The 16,784-nt window shown below is 33.9% G+C and overlaps 1 protein-coding gene across 2 annotated transcripts; it reads left to right on the forward strand.

The window, feature by feature from the left end:
• The first annotated feature begins 4,230 nt into the window (after positions 1 to 4,230).
• LOC149166055 (putative anthocyanidin reductase) lies at positions 4,231 to 6,208 on the forward strand. Of its 2 annotated transcripts, none has more exons than XM_089431274.1 (6): positions 4,231 to 4,529; positions 4,626 to 4,792; positions 4,980 to 5,189; positions 5,275 to 5,437; positions 5,650 to 5,842; positions 5,916 to 6,208. In XM_089431274.1, the coding sequence occupies exons 1-6, from the start codon at positions 4,400 to 4,402 to the stop codon at positions 6,079 to 6,081; spliced, it is 1,029 nt and encodes a 342-aa protein (XP_089287400.1). In that variant the 5' UTR covers positions 4,231 to 4,399; the 3' UTR covers positions 6,082 to 6,208. The 2 variants fall into 2 exon arrangements, with proteins under 2 accessions (XP_089287400.1, XP_089287401.1); XM_089431275.1 differs by having other exon boundaries at positions 4,234 to 4,529; positions 5,942 to 6,208.
• Positions 6,209 to 16,784: the final 10,576 nt, after the last annotated feature.

Consider the following 16,784-nt stretch of genomic DNA (forward strand, 5'->3'; position numbering starts at 1 on the left):
TCCCTCGTGATGTAGGGATTGGAGGGTTGCAATCCTTTTATTTTGTAGGCTTTCCCCTTTTTATTTTTTGGGTACTCTTTTGCTTGAGGGTATGTGTCCTCCAAGTGTCATGTTTGGTAACATAATCAACATATCATGTTGTGTTTTCATAATCCGATAGTTTCTTCCACTAGATATGTTTATGTTTCAACTTTATGCAATCAGGCAGAGCCTTACATGTGTCTATTTCTAAAAGGATTCTAGCAAAAGTAAATAATCCTTTCTCTATTCTCTTGGTGTCCATCTTTTTGAATGTTCTTAGATTGTTTTCAATATCGTTTAGGACCTTATGATCCAAGAATGGAAGGGGAAGCTTTGGTAGCCTCACCCACACTGGTGTGGTTGGGACAACTATTGTTGTGGCATAATATCTTGTAACCAAGGGGTAATGAATAGCCCTACATTTCTCCAAAACCAAGGCTCTTCTTTTAATACTCTCTCTAGATCTTCCTACGTATCAAACTAGACAATGAAAAACCCTTTGGAGCATTGGTATATATTACAATTATTTTTCAAGGTAGTTAAAACCCATTGATGCAAAGCATCAAACTTGGGTGAAAAACCATTGAAGATGCAAATTTTTGTCCTCGCTTGAAGAACAGAGAAAGGTTGATTATCCTTAGTTATGTTTACCTCTATGACAAGGGCTTGTTGTTGTTATTTAACAATATAAGATCCAAGGTTGTATTGTGGCGTATCCAATGGATTAGAGAATTTACCCCTCACTGCATCCTTTTAGGAGGGTGATCCTCTTGGGTTATTGGATGCTGATGCACCCCCATGCAATCTTAAATTTAAGATGATGGTGGAGTTTCTTGTAATATTGTAAACCTTTAGCTATAAAAGATCATGTAATTGCTTCCCATCATAAAGGAGGAATTGTATATCTATAGGAAATCCCAACCATGTCACTATCTGTAGATTAAGATTCACCACATAATCTAGGCTTGAAAACCAAATACAAGCATACTTTCCATTTAGGGGCTTGAGAAAGATATGAAACTCCATCTTGTGTTTCAAACCCTCAGAACGTTCACCTAACCCAGGTCTTCTAGGGGGGAGGGATTTTACTAATTTAGATTTCTAACATACAATAAGTTCCATTGATTTTGTGAGTTGGGCCCTGGGTTTGCAACCCAAGAAAGCAAGAGAAAAGCGCTACAACCAACCTTATTTGGACGAACAATAAACAGTGGTTCTAAAAACCAAGAAAACCAAAGGAAAAAGGGAAATTCGTCCTCATTTAAGCCAACAAAGGAGAAAAACCAAAGAAGATAGTCATATCTGATCTGTTTGTTCTGTTAATCATCCATATCCTCCGCTCGTCGTCAACTTGGGTGAGGTTGATGACTTCTTCTCTTGAGGTGCCTCGCTTTTTTGATGCGTGTGAGACTAACCTCTCTAAAACAAAAGCCGAAAAAGAATCTCATGCCATAAACCCTACTACCCAACGCTCTCACAACCAAAATTAGGTTATTATGTGAGAAAGTTCACTAAACTTTTTAATATCATTTTTTTTAAATATCGTGAAAAATAAAATACAATTGAACTTATATTAATTTCAAAAATATTAATGTAAAGACTTCAATTTTTTAAATAGTTTGATTAAAAAAAATACAATCAGAACATTAAGATCGAAATATAATTCTATCCAGAAGAAGAAAAAAATTAATTAATTAATTGTACGTATTAGAATGTACACGGTGCCGTGCATACTACATAAACATATTAATGTGCAAAGGTCACCTTTCAATATGGGAAAGAGCTAACGAGCCTGCCATAGGGCATTAAATGCCCGCTTATCTGCAAGCTTGATGGCCATATATAACACGCGCGCGGTGACTTTCCGAACACTCCGTCCCCACCGAAGGTTATATGGCTATTGAGCTTGCAGCTAAGCGGGCATTTAATGCCCTATGGCAGGGTCGTTAGCTCTTGCCTTTCAATATGTGGCGGGGATAAAAGTCTTTTTGTCCCTATTAGAATGTATACGGTGCCGTACTACATAAGCATATGAATGTCAAGAGGTCGCCTTTGAGTATGTGCTGGACTGTTGTTCCACGTTGCTAGTCCAATGGACCTCTCCGACCTCAGCTCTCTTTGGTAATTATGAAGAATCATAATTATTATTTTATTTTATGGTTTATTTGTGTATTTACTAAAAGAAATTAATCTTGGAAGAATTTTGATTTGCAAGTATTCAAAACTTTTATATCCCCTTTACGTCATCTCTAACATCATATATAATCCTTCATGTCAAAGACCGAAGAATTTTGATTTGCAAGTATTCAAAGCTTTTATATCCCCTTTACGTCATCTATAGCATCATTTATATAATCCTTAATGTCAAAGACCGCTTTGCAAGTATTCAAAGCTTTTATATCCCCTTTACGTCATCTCTAGCATCATATATAATCCTTAATGTCAAAGACCGCTTCAACCAAAACCTTGAAGCTAACTGCTCAATAATCCCCTTCCGCCATGAAAGCACTTAATAATTTTGGAAGCTATTAAATGATTTTTCATTCAAAAGAGTCTCGAGTATAATCTGCCATGTCAATCTCGATACGGTAGCCCTTTATTTGGAACTATTATACATCATTTAAATTTGAGTAATAAACCTATGAAAAGCATCGTTACCCTTATTTTATAGGGAAAAAAAATAAAAAAAATAGTGTTAGTAAAAAAAATGAAAAACAATAGTTTCGATATTAAAAAGATTATAGGAATTTAATATTAAAAATAATGATAAGTGTTCTAATTAAAAAATAAGAATGAAAAACATTGGTTGCTATATTAAAAAGATAATAGAAATTCTATAGTAAAAATTTGTAATTAAATAACGGTAATTTTTTTATTAATATAAGTTTTTTATTAAAATATTGTAGAGAAAGATAAGTTTTATATTTTAAAAAGATAAAAATTGTAAAATCCATATTTTCATTTTTCTATTTTTTTATTGATAGCACTTACTATAGCAGTTAGGCTCACTGTAAAACAAAGGATGCTTGGTGTGGAATTATATTAGAAGGGTTCATTTTCTGTGATCCACAGAAAGTATAATCTACCTACACACTTATTGCTAAATAAATTTGGATAGAGTAGGAATTGTGAATGAGACATAAATTTAGGGGTATTTGGAGATCACTTCAAACTTACTTTTTATGTCAGGTTTCTCATTCTTTTCATGAACTTCATATTTGACATTTTATTATTTATATTATTAGATTTTACTTGCATATTTTTTTACTCTGCCATTCTAATAAATTTGATGATTTTGTATATTATTAGATTTTAGTTGCATATTTTTTTACTCTGCAATTCTAACAAATTTGATGCATTTTGTTGTTCATTATTTTTATATCCAAAAAATAAACAAAAGTATCTTTGTAAAAAAAAAAAAATTTAATAACTTTTTTTTCAAATTTTAAATATAATAATTTAGTCCAATTTTTTTTAAAAATAAATAATATATAATATATTAATCATTTTAAGATGTATACTCCTAAATTATTTCATTATAAATTTTATATAAAAAAATTATTTCCATATGCAATGGAATTCGAATTCGGTAACTATGATGAAAAGTACTTAACGATGCTTTTGAAGAAAAAGTCGCATATGTAGTATATCGTGGAAATTGCCAATCGTGGAAAATGTCAAACGTTTGACTAGATAACTTTGAATGGCAGGTTGAAAAATTCAAGTTGTGTTTCACTTCGTGAAGAATAGGAAGTTGCGTTTTACTTCGTGAAGAATAGGTACGGGCACAAAGGATGAGTAAGACTTTTGGGAATAATAAGAGATATTAGATTTGATAGATCTGTGAAAATGCTAATTAATGATAGATATTTTGGAATAGAGTTTGTATTCTACTTCTTTTGGATCCGGCTAACATTCAAGTAAAGTCGTTATCGCCACACTGCACCAAAACGTGCTTAGTGATGACAAAATACATTGAAAAGAGGTGAGGGTTGATGTCACCAAATGCATTAAGAAGAAATCAGTAATAGGTGAAGAATAGGTACAGGCACAAAGCATGAATAAGACTTTGGGGAAGAAAAAAGATATTAGATTTGATAGATCTGTGAAAATGCTAATTAGTGATAGATATTTGAATAGAGTTTGTATTCTACTTCTTGTGGATCCTGATAACATTTAACTAAAGTCGGTTTCAGCCTGATGGGGCGAGAAGAAATGAGTGGTTGGAGCAGATTTTTGTTGAACTCACTCACTCCTATTTATTTGATTTCAGATTACTCATGAATCCCACAATTGGATATTTAAGTTGCACCCAACCCTCCATTTTGCAACTTGCATATCAATATCATATTCGCTGTGTAACGTTTTGTGCAAAAAAATGCAAAGCCACGAAGGTACAGAGGGCATGAAGGTTTGCGTTACAGGAGCGGGAGGGTATATCGCATCATGTCTCATCAAGAATCTTCTCCAGAGAGGCTACACTGTTAACGCCACCCTCAGAAACCCTAGTATGTAATACGGAGATTCTGCTAGCTCTTATTCATTAACTAATCACTTTGTTTACAGATTAGGTGTGAGCTATTCTCATATTTTTGTGCACGCAGATGACAAGGCAAAAACTGGGCCTCTGCTGTCGCTGCCTGGTGCTGCAGAGAGACTGAAGCTCTTCCAAGCAGATTTAAGCGAAGAGCACGCCTTTGATTCCGCAGTGGAGAGTTGTCAAGGGGTGTTCCACGTGGCCAGTCCTATGGACTTCTCCAAGCCTTCTGAGGTACTGATTATGCATAAATTTCTCTTAACTTCTGATATGTGAAGTATGAAGATTTAATAAGACTGCGATTATTTCAAAAATATTTTCGAAATCAGTATGATCACAAAAATCTGAAATCAAACCAGAGTATACTTCGTGTGAACTTTTGAGAAATAATCCTGACAAGAAGTATAAAATTATGGGACAGGACGATTTTGTCCAGCCTGCTTTAAAAGGGGTAATGAATGTATTGAAATCCTGCTCGCGCGCTAAATCGGTGAGGCGTGTGGTTTATACTTCCTCTGTCGTGGCAGCTAGTCCGCTGAATGAACAAGGGCAACTTATCAGTGGCTCCACTCTTGACGAGTCAAACTGGACCCCAGTGGAATTCATGCGCAGGAAAGCCGGCCCTATTAGTGTACGTATATACAGTGTGAGTAGTATGATTGAATTTGCATCTCAAATATGGTGTAACTTACAGGTCGTGCTTATCATGCGTGCAGTTCTATTACATATCCAAGACATTGGCGGAGAAAGCAGCCATTGAGTATGGGTTAAACAGTGGCCAAATGGAAGTTGTCACAATTGGACCAAGTTATGTTGGTGGGCCATCCATTATCTCAACATTTCCGTATTCATGTGGTGAAATATTAAGCCCCATTACAGGTATGTAATCTTTTTATTATATGTTCGTTAAAAAATTTCATGTGTTTGCTATGGGGTTTCTTGCTGAAGGTGAAACAATCCGACCAGGAATAGGGAGAAGGCGGATGATAGCACACTTTTATTTAAGTAGAGGGCTTGGCAGAAAAATATGTAAAATATTTTAGTCTAAAACACTAAGGGCAGCATTACAATTTATGCTGAAAATGTTCCAGGCAATTATGAAGGGTTGAAGTTGAATGAGTCGTTTGTCGGATCAATTGCGTTAGTTCATATTGAGGATTTATGCGAGGCCCATATATTTCTGATGGAGCAACCAAAAGTAAAAGGTCGACATATCTGCAGTGCTACCTCTCTCACCGTTTCTCAGCTATCGGATTCCATCCATAAACTCTATCCACATTTCAAGTATGTAGACTTCTCCCCTCATGCAGGGTCTTTTTAGTTATATTTTTATGAAATTATATTGATATATATAAAGTGAGGAAACTTGGTTTATCATGACAGAGGCGACGGTGAAGACGATAATGGTGTTCGTGTTCCTATTTCTTCAAAGAAACTTTTGGATATGGGATTTTCTTTCAAGTATGGCGTGGCAGAAATTTTGGATGACACAATCAAATCGGCTCAATCTTACGGACTACTGAAATAATTTCAGTAAATGGTGAACAATATTGTTATTTTAAATATATTTGGATGACAATCAAATCGGCTCATCTTATGGGCTACTGAAATAATTTCTTTACATGGTGAATAACATTGTTATTTTAAATATATTTGGATGACACAATCAAATAGCCTCAATGTTCTGGACTATTGAAATTATTTCCGTAAATAGTGAACAATATTGTTATTTTCTAAATATATTTAAAAGGAGTTGGAATTGAATATAAATAAATCAAATTTATATTTTGGAATAGAAGTTTTAAAATTTAAATTTAATTATGGGATTTAAATTTATATTTTAAAATATTCTTTTTTATAATACTGGTTATTAATTAAAAAAAATGTTATATAAATATGTGTTATTTCAAAATGAGTGATGATTTTCTTGGTATGTGGTTTTAATAAGTCATGATTTTGGCCCATCTTATTGTAACAAAGCCTATGATCCCCATAGTTAAGAATTTTGTTACATGATTTTTTAAATGTATATATGTTTAATTCATGTATTAATTATTTGTATGATTAATAATAATAATGGAAATAATCACATGGAGCTTTGGATTTATGGTGAATGGGTGTACTGTCATCAAGACACTCCTTGTCAAGACAATCCTTGTTATAGGTCACTCATTCAAATCCCATATGGGAAAATAAAGTTAATTCAAATTTATTTCTTTTTTTCTCAAATTTTTAGAATTGGATGTTTTGAGTTAAGTTTTTTTGTGCCTATGGCATTTTTTTTTGGTAGGTAAACACCCACGGGGGATTTGAACCAGTGACCTATCACAAGGAGTGCCTAAACATTGCACCCATTCACCATCAATCTAAAGCCCCATGGGCATACCTATAAGCCATTTAATTTATATAATCATATAATATATTTTCCTCTAGTTTGAATTTATATCTTATTTTTCATTTTTTAGTGTATTTATATTATTTTGATATTATATAATAGTATAATTCTATATTTATTAATTAGATATATTTAAAATTTCTTAAAAATGAAAATTAATAACTTATATAATTTAAAATATACATTAATTTAATTATATAATAATATTAAAAATATCTTAAATTATAAATATTGAGAAGAGCTTTACACTTTAGATGTTGTCATATTTAAAAAATAAATAATATTTAAATTAAAAAATATTATTAATAAAAATATTTTTAACATGAAGAATAAACATTAATAATTAAAATAAAAATTCCAACTTCTAAAATAAGTGTTACATAGTAGCAAGTATGTGCTCCTTAGATTAAGCATAGCTAAAGTAAAATAAAAATATTGAATTCAAGACAGCTTTAAGGTTTTTATACACGGTTCAATGAATTTAGGTTTTAAATATTGAATTCAAGATATTGTTAAGGTTTATAATTAGGTTTTACTAATTGATTAATTGGGCTATTTTGTTAATTTTGGAGAATCCAATCCTAACAAAAATAATAATGACTTATGGTAGTGATAATATTTTTGTTGAGAAGGTTGTCTAGAAAATTTTACATTTTATCAGTAAACAAATTTACTTTCAAGGGTAGTTATTCTGGTAAGTATATCAATTTTTGTAATAAACAATAAATACCGAGGTACTATAAATAAGTGGTTTTTATTTTTAAAATATTTATATAATAATTAAGTGAATCTATTTTAATTTTTTTCAAGGATCTAACTATTTTTAACATATATTAAAGAAAAAATTATAGTTTGAACCATTTTTCACTTAATTATTAATGAGTTTATCCCATTGTACTTGCTTATGAATAAAGTTATTTAATTTGGTTAATATTTTTTTTAAAGGAAACATATAGCTTTATATTTATCAAACTGGTAAATAGTTCAGTACCCTTAATTTGGTTAATATTTTTTTTAAAGGAAACATATAGCTTTATATTTATCAAACTGGAAAATAGGTCAGTACCCTTACATTCACAAATTGTTCATCAAGTGCTGACATCCAAAACTATTCAAAATGCAATCTATTGATTCCCTTGCCTATATCATGTTATGCTTCTAACCAAATTTATCTTTTATAATCTCTAATACATTCCATTATAGAACACTAATTCACATAGCATTAATAAAAAAGAAAGTTGAAGGATATCTACATTCCCGGAAATTCTCCATCTACCATCACATTACCATTTTCCTCCTGTGCCTACACTCGAATCTCTATATTCACTAGCTCCCGAGGCTTGCTTGGATTTGCTGCATTAGAAGAAAGAGCACCCTAGATACCAAAAACTTCTTTAAAAACCAAAACTACTGTATATTCCACCGTTACCTTGATTTCTTCCACCTTTTTCAAAATATTGTTAAACATAAGTAGCCAAATTCACCATTGTAAGTCGAATTCTCTCCATGTCCTACCTCAATATTTAGACCTCTCGCATCAAAAACGAAAAATGAGTTGGCACTTATTCCGTTAGATGAGCCCCAACACCATCTAATTTGGATATTTTATGTTCCATTGATGTTGCCGCTTGAGACATTCCCGACCTCTTTGAAATAGCCTCAGTGAAGGATTCCATTCTCGACTTATGAAAAATTGTCATTGAGACTTGACACAATTCCATTCCAACTTGTTGCCATTTATAACCATGCTTACTGCCCATTCCAAGATCTGATTTCTTTACCGTGCATTTGAATGCCCTTACTATACATTTTCTCTGTGATTTTACTTATGTCCTGCAACCTTACCATGATCCAACTATCAATCTTGTTGCATTTACTCCACCTGCAAAGCAATGAAGGACCACCTCGAGGTGTATTATATTCCATGGATAAATCGCGTGGGGAATGAGAACATGTGACCTTTGTTGTGACATTTTCCTTCCTTGTTTTACATTTGGACGAGATGATTGCCATTTATTTTATTCCCAAGAGCTGCCACTTTATTGCCTTCTCTATATTAATTACCAAGCTATTAATTGATATTCCAACAAAGCTCAAGTCCTTGCCACTGTATTGCCTTCTCTATATTAATTACCAAGCAATTAATTGATATTCCAACAAAGCTCAAGTCCTAGTCATTTAATCGCATCATACAAAGCTTAGTGGTCCCTACCATATCTTTATCAAAGTTTTTAAATGTCTTGGAATATAATATATGAGTTATCTCCTTGATTGAGAAGCAGAACACCTTTTTCAAGGCAAGCCCCAACGTTTTCCTACTCATGAACAATTTTATTATTTTCTAATCTTATGTGATAGAAAACAATGTACTCAAACTTTTTAATTTTCTCTTGAATCTTTAAATCCAAGGGAAGCCAATTTTGTTCACTAAGCTCCTTATCTTTATGGAATTTTTGGATGTTTAACATTGAATCTCCCAAAACAATTAATCGATGTATACCTCTACCTATGGCTAGCTTCAGTCCTAGCCATAAAACTAGTGCTTATGCCTCGTTATTTGTAGACGTTCCTAATCTCCACCCACATTTTGTCTTTATTTGTTCATTTGGGGAATAAAGATGGATACCTCTAGATATGGCTAGGTGCGGTTGTAGCCATAAAACTAGTGCTTATGCGTTGTTATTTGTAGAAGTTCCTAATCTCCACCCGTATTTTATTTTTATTTGTTCATTGGGGCAATAAATTACCCCTCATTTTGTCTTTATTTGTTCATTGGGGCAATACATTACCCCTCCCTTGCTTCCCCTGATTTGAGCACTAAAATTTTAAACTTGTTAACTAACAATATTTATTAACTTTAAACATGTTAATTAATAATATTTATTGTAAATGAAATTTAAGTATTATAAAATAATTAATTTACATTTTAATTAATTAATGGTTAATAATATGTACTAAAAAAATGTAAATTGATATATGAAACTAAAAAAATCTCCTACTAAGGTGCAAAGACTTGCATAAATTTTGGTGGGTACTAACCATTAAAAAGTGTTCACATTTACATTTTTTCCCCTACTTATTAAAGTGTTGAGGAAAACATAAATAATGGTGGGAAGTAACAATTCTTGATAAGTGTATTTATTTACATATTTTTCTATCCATTTTTTATGGAAATACTTTCTTAAATTATAGTGTGTAGTAAATGATGGAAAATATATTATTCACCCGATTATGAGCTATATTCAAGGATTTTAATTTGTGGTGGTTTCCTATGAAGCTTAACAATGAAAAAACTAAAAGGGTATAAACATTGCAACTGCATCAAAAAATTATAGCAGAAAAAAATGAGGCAATTATAGCATGGGATTCTGTTGTGTAAAGATTGAAATAAGAATCATTACAAAATAATCTCAAGTGTTTATTTCCGATAAATAATTTTAGGTGTTAATAAAAAATAATAAAATTCAATCGATAATGCTAAACTAAGAAGAATATGCAAATTTTTTTGGTCAAAAACAAATTAATAAACAGTGAAAGGAAAATTTGAATGCATATTACCATGTTTTGCGTATATATAATAATAATGAGGATGAACCACATTAGTTGGTTCAAAACGTCGACCAAATCCTAATGATGTGATTAACCCGAAAGACATTTATTTACAATATGGATCACAAAAGTCTTAGATCTAACAATAATAATGATATTATGTCCAACTATGAAGGTTGAAGTGTAATTTCTCTAGTATTCAACACAAGCACATGTGGTATTTAAAAAATGAATATTAATAAAAAAAATATTGTTTTCTTATTCATAAATAAAACATTTCAATTTCCATATTAAGTAACATAACTTTATATCAACACTTTATATAGATAAAGATAATGTAACGTAAATTAAAAAATTAAGAGATAGATATATGTTTCTTATGCAACATTCAACACATATTAAGAACATTTTTTTTCCTAAAAGAGTATCAAATATATTACTCATGTATATGAAATACATAAATATGTTTTCCATATATAACAATGGATGAAGCCAAGATTTATTTAAATATAGATATGATAATTGGGTAGATAAGAACTCTTACATGAGCCTACAACTCACAATAGTTGGAGCATTAGGAAGAGGAGCATTAGAAAATACTAATACTAACACCCAACTTTAAGTGAAGCATAGGAAGTAAACATAAAGAAATATTGGATACCCATAACAAGACTTGATAAAGTTCCCAAGTAGAAAATTTTGTAAGTGGAGAAAAAGAGAAACACTTGTAGGAAAAAACGCCTCTCCAATAGACAAAAAGACCCCAGTGCCTAAAACATGGAGATGAAATTCTATCCCAGAATGTTTACTGAAAGGAAAAAAAGGAAGTATGCTCCAATTAGGGAGTACCCAACTTTTGAAGATGAGAGCCAAAAATCTTGAGTAACCTTGTAGATGCATAAGAAAGACAAACACTTACAACTGCCTCATAAAAGCTTCAAATAGCCATTGGTAAAATTATAGAACAAAGATTTCAAACATAATCAACCAACACCAATAAATAATCAAATAATGAGACCTGTAGACAGTTAGAGGTTCAAATATAAAGTATAGCATACTAAGCTTTGATGAAAACAAATTAATTAGCATAGTTTCCCCCCTTAATTTGTTTTTAACTACAAAACATGATAAAAGAATACAGCTACTCCTAAATAATTTTGATCACTATCGCCATAAAAACTTTTCAAACATAAATAAGAAAATACTATCAATAACACAATGGGATAACATGATCTAATCAATCAATAAACTAAGATCTACTCATCATCAAACATTCCCTCCTTAAACAATGATATGAATTCCACAAACCATTATTCAAATGACTCCATGACCATTCATCAAACCAACCAAAATCAATTTGAATGGTTGGCACTGGTCCACAATTGAGTCTTTTGTGTAATTTGTACAATTATTTGAATTCATAAGTACTAGGTTTCATATTCATGTGTAAACTCCTTTGAGACGAATCCTCAGACTTTTGTTTTGTAGGCTCAAATCTAGGCGTGGTGACAAGAGCACAACCTTGTACATCAACAAGTATGTCGTCTATGAAAACATTTTTACCCATCTCATCAAGTTGTGTAGCACAATCAATATTGAGATTTTCTTCCAACAATGTTGTCTTAACTCCACCTGCAATAAAAGATACCCTCTCAGATTCAACAAGATCAAATGTAGGTAGTGAAGTGGCAGTAGTATCATATCCAAAGCCTACTCTAGATGTGTTCAATTTGGACACAATAGGACCAAAAATTCCCTCTTTATTTATACTATGTCTTGCTCTGATATATGCCATTCTTCTTAGTAGTCGAGAACCAAAATCGATAGTGTGTTTTTCGAAGATGGGTGACACAAAATCATGTTATAATGCACAATAATCAAAATCAATCTACTCGCAAATATCAAGGATACAATCATGATCATGAAGGCTGGAAGAAGGTAATCTTGGAAGCTCAAGAAAAATGGTAGCCTTTTCAACATTCAGACATAATTAACAAACTTACATAACAAAAATAATAAAAAACTCATCTTAATAAAATATAGATTAACACCATAAAATAAGCAAAAACCATAATTTAATTATGAGGCATAATGAGAAAATAAGACAAAATATAAAATTTAGTATTAAATTAAAATAATTGCAGGGTAGTTTTTTAAAATAATTAAATTGTAAAAAACTTAAAAGACATTAATTAAATCATCAAATATGACAAAGAGTCGGCTGTTGGTCTTCGCATCCTGGGCTTCATATTTATACCTATCATTTTCTTCTTTCTCCTCACATTTTGTCCTGATGATGAGTCTAGTTTCAGACTCGAAACGTCGACTACTAAACATGAGCACTGTGGAAAATCCGAACTCCTTTCAAAAATCACACCACAGTAATCTGCAAACTAAAATTCTATAAGTGACTCGCTATCAATTGAAGGTTTTGTTTGCGCCACTAGAAACCTTGAATAATCTCATTTTTATTCTTCAACTCTAGAAATAAGGCTTCATGATCTTTCTTCAAAGTCTAATGTTGGCCAAATAGTTTTTCGTTTTCTTCTTGAAAAAGGAAATCTTCTTTACCAACACTATGTTCTTTTGATGGTTGTATTACCTGTTCAATTGCTCCATCAAAGTGATTAGAAATGAGAATACATTCTTGAAAAATGAGTTAAAAAACTAATACCCTACTTAAATTACGTGAAAAGTAACTTAAAAGTAGTTTTTTACCCCTCATTTTACCATTTCATTTGGATTTGTGATTGTTGGAGCTCTGGAGGTGTTTTCCCCCTTGATTTTCATCAGCTGATTCTGGGAGATTCTGTGGACGATTTTCGGTGCCGTCTGGACCAGGTAGGAGCTAAACCTAAGCTCTTTAATTGCATTCTTTCCTTTTTGAATTCCGAGCATGTTTTCTTGCTTTTCTGAGCCTCTCGGGTTTGAACATTTCATTATGCCCCCATCGCACCTAGTATACATCGAAAGGTGCGATGCATACTAGGCTGGCCACTGGCCAGTCAGTATGCATCCCACCCAATACATAGCTAGGGTGGGATGGGCACAAGGAGGAAAACTTTTGCATTCATTTTTCATGGAAATTTTGCCTTTTTTTTCCAAATCAGGATCCTAATGCTTCTCTTGTTTGTTTTTTAGAGATTCATCAAAGAAAAATGGTTGTTACATGGCGTGAATGCGAGCATGAAGAAGAGGACATGGTTTCCTTACATGATTCGGGTACGGTAACTGCATTGCGGAACTGTGGCTTGCTCAAGTTCTTCCACATATCTAGCATGAGGCAACAAATCAACTTGTTGCAATATTTCCTCGATGCATGGGATCCTATCAACCAAGTGTTCTAGATTAGAGGCAAATCCATCCACTTGACTATTGAGGACATCTACTTCTTGACCGATTTATCGAGGCGTGGTGCCCCTCTCTCGCTATCAGGTTCCGCCCATGGGGGCGAATCCATGAGGGATTATATTCGCTGATACTATAGAGAAGGATCTCAGCAGAGCAGGGACGCAAGATCAGTATCCGAGATGTCACCAACCGGTCCTTGAGGACTATTTTATTCACCTTTGCTATATTGGCTGGTAGCGTGGCACTTCACTTGGCAAACAGGTCCTATATGCAGTACGCCTTGGAATGCCTCGAACCGAAGGTATTCAACTGGTGTGATGCAGTACTTCCAGTGATAAAAGAATAGCTTACCAAGGTAAAAAATGGAAGATCCAAGAACTTTGGCTATGGTTCTATTATGACCGCTTTCGCCATGGAGAAGATCCCATTGTTGCAGCCACAGTACATTTCACTTGGTCTACCACCACCAACTGAGCCACAGATGCAGATATGGGTTGGCCTTATGGCCAGACATGCTGGTCAATTGCAGGTTTCATTCTCTAATGCTTTATTCGAGTGGTTCAACTGTCAGCAGATGGTTTATGCCGAGTGTCCATATGTTGGGATGGATTTCTGGGGTGACCCAGATTTGGTGTTGTCGGCTGGCGAGCAGTGGGGTGTCATAGGTAAAAATATATGACCATCTCTCTATTTATTTCCTTTATAATGTTCTTGTGCTTTTCAAATGTTTATCAAGACTAATTAAAACTCATGTGCTCATGCAGATATCGGGTCAGTGCGACTAGCAGTGCGCCTGAGAGCAGCAGCTGCCATCCTAGTAGGAGAGGCTGTAGGGAGGGTCATCCTTCGCGATCTGGATATAGCCAAAACTCTTGTAGTGTTGCAGGATCAGATCAAGGGTCTCACCCTCGGTATTCCGGATGTGAGGACCGATGAGCTACCTTTGAGCTTATAGCGCCATACCACTAGCGTGCCGAGCCAATGGACTAGGCTGTTACGCATGATTGCGCAGGCGGTGACTTGTTATCACTAGCACCATTAGACTAGGGTGCCCCCTTGCATTTTGAGTTTTTGGGTCATATGACCGATTTTGTCCTAGACACAGAACACTATGTACAACCTATAAACAGTTATATATATTTTTGATTTTCAGAGATTTATTTTGGTTAAGTTATATGATCCTGATGCAAATATTGATGAAATTCTTTGATGGTATTATGTTGCTTTTGCTCTACAGGTGCTCTTTGAAGCGGGACAAGTAAGGAAGGAGTGGCGAAATTTTTTCAAAGGGGAAAGGAAACAAGCAAGGAGCCAAGCGAAACACTGAGGTTGGTACTCTCTGCTTCTTTCTCATCTATCTCTCATAAAGGAAAACACAGGTGACTTTAGTTTGTTTGTTTCTAAGATAGCTACCCGTCTTAGTGGGACTAGCAGCTTTGAATAGACACTAGTTTTCTCGATAACAAAACGGCAACTCCACTGGAGATTATTACACAAAAAGATCGAGCGTTTGTCTTATTCAGCTCGTTAAAATTATTGAAAAGTCACCCCTTTCGCATTTTTTTATACTTTTTCGAACTTAAGGGATTATATTATGAAAAAGGAATATTGGAGTTTCCTTTCCGTCTCTTTTCAGACTTTATAAAATTGAAAAGAACCGAGTTATCCTTGTCGTTAAACTTGTTAAAAAAATAGCGATAAACTTGTCCATGCAGACAAGAGCGAGTTTCACTGTCGCTAAGCTCGTTAAAACATAGCGACGGGTTTGCCGAAAGGGCAAATTATAGAACAAGCATATGTTATCCTCCTCAAGCTTGACGAAAATAAAGAGGTACTGGTCAGAAATGACTGGGGAAAATTGGGAAGAAAACTTGAAGAAACTTTATTGGTAGTAGGTCGCTCTTGAACATGACACTTTCACTCCATCACCATGATTGAGTTGGGTTGGGTTATTCCGTTCACTGTTCATATCGCCATTGGTCCACCATACCATCCACTTTTGGGGTTAACACTACCAATCCATTTGAGTGTCACCGATGTGTTCAAGAGAAGTCGCTCAGAGAATTCACCAACCTAGCTTGTATCTCATCCGCTGCAATACCTTCACGCTTCATTCTTTCATGACCACCACCTTGAACCTTGTATCATTAGGTCATTTTCACCTCCACATAATCATTTGCTCCATTCCATGTCGTAGATGCAGGATTCATTAATGCCCTCCTACGATGGGTCACTTCTTATCGATATTAGCTCATTATCCAAGAAGTCGACCTAGGAACAGCCCTTTCAGTACTTTGAAGCTTGCATGCCTCAATGGCAAGTTTCTCACTTCCAGCGACAGGTTTACATTAATGGCCTTCAACCAAAAGATTTTGCGTGGTGTTCGACATCGACTCATGTATTCACACCATGTGAATTGTACTGCAGTACCTTGAGGATCATCATCATCATCGGTGATTCCTCTCATGCCTGTTAACAGCTTACATCATTGGCCGGTAATCAGGAAATGTCTTTCCATGTTCGACATCAGAACATCTTTTCACATGGACCGACTTGTACTTCGGGTAAAGATTGAACGCGTTTTGAAGACCCTGGATCTAGTTTCATCCATCCGGGCTGCCATATATTCAGGAAAATAAAGACATAAAATGTACATCATTGCTGCACAGATAATCATCCAAACCAAAGGATGATGGCTCTACCAGAATCATCAGTCTGCTACATAGACGGTTGTCTGTCCTATGTACATGAAAATGAATTTATAAAGCTGAGCTAGGAATGCCTGCCTCAGCTAGATCATGAAAATATTATGAAGATAATGTATTGTATTGTATCTTATTACAGGTCACCTTCCAGTTCGAAAAACCCAGATCCTCATAATAAAGAATTTCACCCGACATCAAAAAGATTTACGACCTCATGCTTTAGGGG

Source organism: Pinus tabuliformis, chromosome 5_1 (genome assembly GCF_031772625.1).
Source record: "Pinus tabuliformis cultivar Carrire ecotype Pingquan chromosome 5_1, CPIR1, whole genome shotgun sequence".
Lineage (NCBI taxonomy): Eukaryota > Viridiplantae > Streptophyta > Pinopsida > Pinales > Pinaceae > Pinus > Pinus tabuliformis.